The sequence below is a fragment of the Perkinsus marinus genome (assembly GCF_000006405.1).
Source record: "Perkinsus marinus ATCC 50983 genomic scaffold scf_1104296944428, whole genome shotgun sequence".
Taxonomy (NCBI): Eukaryota; Perkinsozoa; order Perkinsida; family Perkinsidae; genus Perkinsus; species Perkinsus marinus.
Genome location: NW_003211397.1, coordinates 244,315 through 249,848, shown reverse-complemented (window position 1 = coordinate 249,848; position 5,534 = coordinate 244,315). Strand labels below are relative to the sequence as shown.

General features: G+C 48.4%; 1 protein-coding gene across 1 annotated transcript in view; it reads left to right on the top strand.

Moving 5' to 3' along the window:
• Positions 1–5,011: 5,011 nt before the first annotated feature.
• Pmar_PMAR019109 (hypothetical protein) overlaps positions 5,012–5,534 on the top strand; it is a gene marked incomplete at both ends in the record, with an annotated part of 675 nt that continues 152 nt past the window's right edge. The window contains one exon of the mRNA XM_002780164.1: positions 5,012–5,534. Coding sequence (XP_002780210.1) covers positions 5,012–5,534 — 523 coding nt within the window.

The following is a 5,534-nucleotide window of genomic DNA, read 5'->3' as shown; positions in this document are numbered from 1 at the left end:
AATACATGGTACATGTTATATTAGTAAATACCCCTTAAGAGATTTCCTTCCTATAAACACTTTTGCTAGTGAGTGATGGTTACGAAGTAATCAAGTTTAGTTACAAGACCAGAGTCAACGGTGCGGAAACAACCACACAAAAAAATCGAGAGCGCGGTAACTTGTGTCGTCGGCGAGCGAAGTAGACCGTTACAGTACGGCATATTTACGATTGCGAGAAACATCTAGGAGGCTTTTCGTAGCCTGTACTCCAGGCCAGTTGTGAGTAGCTCGTGGTACATGTATACCTTCCCCTCCGCAGTTGCGACGCGGGCTCGTTTATCTTCTCCATTTATTTAACCAATGGACGGTGCTCCTGATGGGAACGGCAATATTGACATTCGCGTCGAAGACAACAATGGCGGCCACGATCTCGTCGGCGGCGACAACGGCAACCAACATGAAGCTGCGCGCGCAGCGCCTGTGCAGTTCTACCAACCGGACGAGGATGTGGTTGCCATGGTAAACGCTCTAGCCGCCTCCCCCGAGATCGCCGCTGAAGTCATCCACTCCCTGGGGAGCAATGGCCTGACTTCCCCGCAGCTGGTCGGCTCGTTGTCCTCGACTTCCGTGACAAGGGTAACTAATCATCTTTCCATCGCCGCGGCCGCCACACTTGAGTCCTTGGCTGAGGAACTAGGCGCCATAATCCGCAAGAGGCGTAAACTTCATGCCGAATCCGACGCTATCACCCAAAGGTCGACGGTGCAAGTTGAGGCTATAATCAACCATTCGATCAAGAACTACCACTCTCCCGTCCCACCAAGCCTCTTCTACGGATCTCTTCCTCGGTCATCACCGCCGTCAGCAATACGAAGAATGGCTGCTATGTACCATTCAAGGATATCATGGAGAAGCCGGAGTTGCCTAGTGAGGGTCTGCCCGACTTCAAGCAGAAAAGACAGTCTTATGGCGGTCTCTCTACGAGCCCGGTGATGAGAGTTAAGTACCGAATTCTAGTACGGAATGGTCCTTATGTTTGCTACGGTTCGTTCTACTCGTTGCTGGTACAGTAGACCCGAAGGTTCTCTCTCCGGTCGACATCCTAGCCTACAGCGCACGTATCCTAACCCTGGCGAGGTCTATGCTTTTGGTGACTATTCTCGTCTACGACGACCGCTATCGTCGCGGGGTGGCAGCTGTCATGGCTGCCAATGCCCAATTCTCATTGCACCAGTGCTTTCTGACCGGCACCAATCCGGCACTACTCGCCGAAGTCGTCAGTTCTTCACTGCGTTCCGCCAACCACATGAGAGCTCCTGCCGCGATTGGCAGTAGAGGTCGTAGTAGAGGCTCTACTGCGAGTCGCGGCGACTCGCAGCGGCGCAAGGCCTGTAGGAACTTCGCAGGAGGTATATGTACGTGGGGTGATAGGTGCAGGTACGCACACGATCTATCGGTTAAGCCCAACTCGAGCTCAACGGAGCATCCCCAGGCCGACTCGGCACGTAGCCGAAAGCGCCCCACCAAGCAGGCAGACAAGCCAAGTTCCTAATAGGAATTCCTATGCTGGGGGTAAGCCTGACCAATAATCACCGACTAGTTATCGGAGGCAATGTTGCCGTATCTCTCGTGTATCGTCTCTACTACGTAATAGAGTCTATGATGCATCGCGAGTCTGAGCATCATATGAGTTCGCTCTGAGTAGACGATCGTTCTAGTGGCTACGAAAGCCAGAATATTTATCGTTAATCAGCATTTCGTTAATGCTCAGGTGGTTGGTTTCCAGTGCGCTTACGTCCGTGGAATCGGAGCGTCGTGCTCCACGAGTAACTAGTCACAATGACAGCAAAAGGCCCTCAGTCGGTCAGCACGTCAGAGAACTGTTGATTGATGGCTCAAAGCTGAGGTGAGATATCAATGAGGCCCAAGGATATCGGGACGGGACCGGGTTGCTAGCGGCCCTACCGTCCGTAGCGACTACCGGAAAGTGTCCACAACTCTCCTTATGTCGAGTTCAGAGACACATCACGTTATAGGACAACCACATGTCACCAACACATCTGCATATTTTACCGCACCTCAATGTTGTATCGCATTCACCCTTTCTTACACATGCTTCGGGCAGTCATTGGTATCATATCAAACCCTTCCCGATCTGCTAGTATCAACTTCGACAATCTAAACAAAAACATAAAAATAATAACTGAAATAATAATAATTGAAATTCACCAATAAATTTCTCGGTTTCAAATCTCTATGGACGACTCCAGCTGAGTAAAAGTATCTGAAATTCATATCAATTACTCCTACACGAGTATTGATATATTACTTAACACCATGTAGCACTTGGTAGAGGAAAAAAATACATTGCTCTGAACGAAAAAAAAGCATTGGTTTTCACCCTAATGTTAGAATTTTCATAATAGAGCGAAAATTCTTCAAGGGAATTTTGGGGAACTAATGATAATTTTAACCTAAGTTATAAGAAAATTTTCAAGTAGAAATCCTTCAAGAAAAGTTCGGCAAATTGATGTTAATTTCACCCAAAATCATATGTGAATTTTCATAGGAAACAACAGTTTCTAGAATTACCTTTGTGAGATTTTGTTTCGTCTTCAGAAGCGCTCCTAGATCTGTTTCGAACAAATCGGTTACGATGCAGACGTGGGTGAAATCGTGGACTCCACCAAAAGTCATAATTGAATCTGCGGGAAAACTGTTATAATACTAATTTTAACCTCACTCAATTTCAACCTCACGACAGTGGAGTTTCATCCTAGTGATGTGAAGAACACTAGTGAAAAACATATCTCACGGCTACTGCATATCACCGCGAATAAAATCGCGTTTTTCACCGAGTTTTACGGCGCTTTGCGTAAAACGGGTAGTCGTGAATCTCCACTGTAATTCCACGTTTCCTGGGCCTCGTTAGCACGGCCTATGGCCGTGCTGGTTCCCCTCCGGTCTACAGTAGACCGGAGACCTTTAGTGTCACTGTTTATTACTGATATATCAAGTTCTCGTTGTAGTTTTTTTGGTTGAGGGTCGAAGGATGAAATCTAGGACAGTTCAGCAACATTAGCATTTGCTAAGCATTCGATCGCAGACATGTAGATCAACGAATTCTACGCATTCGGAGGTATGTTAGGGTTGGGACCCAACCGTTGGGTCGATTGCGGCAGGTCCTGGGAGCTTGATATTGGACAGGGGGCCGAAGGTCTGCGGAGATTCCATCTCAGACTCTTCCCAGAAGTTTACTCACTTTTGACCCGAAAACCACCCACGGGACCGGCCGCAACTATTGATAAGTGCGGTATTACGTAACTCGCATACGCTCTATGGCTCAGCAACCCCTTGCTGGGTGGGGAAGGCGGGGGTGAAGTATCTTATTTCCTTCCTTAAAGGGCCACCCGGGCTTTTGCTTACGTTCGACCCAGAATAGTAGACCCAGTTAACTAGAATACAAAGTGAAGTATAACTCGGCGAACTCTTTGTTGTAAACCTAGCCGATATTGTCACAATATCATTGTGCATCGCAGGAAGGTTTTCAGTCTTGACAACAAATAGGTTATGGAATATTTATCCATGTTTTGAGTTCCATTCATCGGCCATAGTACGACTTACGAGTGACTCACGACAGCCACGAAGCTTCTCCGTCAAAGAATCTCTGATAGGCGCGATGGTCGCCATTGGTGTAGAGTAGTATATATCAACTACCATTGCTGGTTAATTCATATTAACGTGGATGAGCAGCAGCTACGGCAGTCTCTGAAAGTCCCGTTTTATGAGATATCCCGTGATCATGATGAATCTTGATTTATGATTCGAATCTAGATATCCATGATAACTTATCCTGGACAAGTGATGTTGCGCAAAGAGGTACAATTCTTCCCACCAATCCGACTTCTCTATTCACCGTCGAAGAGGATCAGAGCCTCTGGTCCACAGCCTCTGGTCCACAGCCTCTGGTCCACAGCCTCTGGTCCACACCCTCTGGTCCAGAGGCCATGTTCGTCTCCAAATGCAGCGTTTAGTCCAACGCCGGCCCCGCATACGGCAGCAGCTATGCCAAATCTATTCGTCCCGTGAGCCCCATTCAATGGGGCCGTTATGCCAGCCACAAATTTGTCCGTGAGCCCCATTCAGTGGGGCCGTTATGCCAGCCACAAATTTGTCCGTGAGCCCCATTCAATGGGGCCGTTATGCCAGCCACAAATTTCTCCGTGAGCCCCATTCAATGGGGCCGTAATGCCAGCCACAAATTTCTTCGTGAGCCCCATTCAATGGGGCCGTAATGCCAGCCACAAATTTCTTCGTGAGCCCCATTCAATGGGGCCGTAATGCCAGCCACAAATTTCTCCGTGAGCCCCATTCAATGGGGCCGTTATGCCAGCCACAAATTTGTCCGTGAGCCCCATTCAATGGGGCCGTTATGCCAGCCGCAAATTTGTCCGTGAGCTCCATTGAATGGGGCCGTTATGCCAGCCACACATTCATCTGTGAGCCCCATTGAATGGGGCGGCGAAGTATGACTGCGTCCACTGTGGACGCACAGACACGCGCGACGCACAACGATATAGAATGCAGAACCATGCCAAGAATACCGACATAGTCGATTATATAACAGTGACCATGAGAGTAGTTATCAAAACAAGCAAATGCTTTTTGTATGCCGATGCAGCACACGTTGCATACATAAGACACTTGTCTCACACGAATGATTATGGTTTTTAATGCTGTGCGATCGCTGTCCTCACATCGCGTGTTTCGAAATTTGAAGATTCAAATTCAGCCAACTGTGTTTAGGTTCAATCCTGGGAAATACACAATGCGAAGATCACGAAATTGATAACTACTCCGAGAAAACTCGAAATAACGCTTGCGTATCATCGTCTGATCAGACCAGGGTCCAGGAAAGTATTTTCCGTCCTGCCCGAGCATGATATAACTGCAGGTTTCAGCCACACGTTTGGTGCGTGCCTACGAGTACGATCATACTAGAATGTCAGGAATTTACTTCCATACTATCATGTTAGTACGCTCGGCATTCTTATCGACACTACTCGCATATGTCGTGGCCTTCGATAGAGCTGCCACCAACCGTACGCTGGTCGCGATATCCTATCGTGGGACCCGACTCGACATCCGTCATGTACCGGATATGATGGCACAGGTCATCGCTGGTTCCGGTGGAGGGATATACACCCTCAGTCAAGACGACCGTGAGTGTGAGCGATGCTTCGCACAAGATGGCATGGTGTATGACTTGAAGGCGATAGGGATTCAGATTGTAGAGTCTGAATGCTCAGTTGGTCACAGTCAAATTCTGAACTACTTGAAGAAAGCCGAAGATGTGCTAGGTATTGAATTTCAGTGTGAGCCCGACTCTGAGGTAAGTCTAATCCCGGACCCCCCGTCGCATACAACTCAAGATTCTGCTAATTGTACTGGCGGCAATTCCGTTCTCGGCACCAACGACCCCGGCTCTTCCTGCCAGCGTAATCTCGAGATCATCCACATCGGTGCGGCCTGGCGAGCAGCTCGCTCGGCTG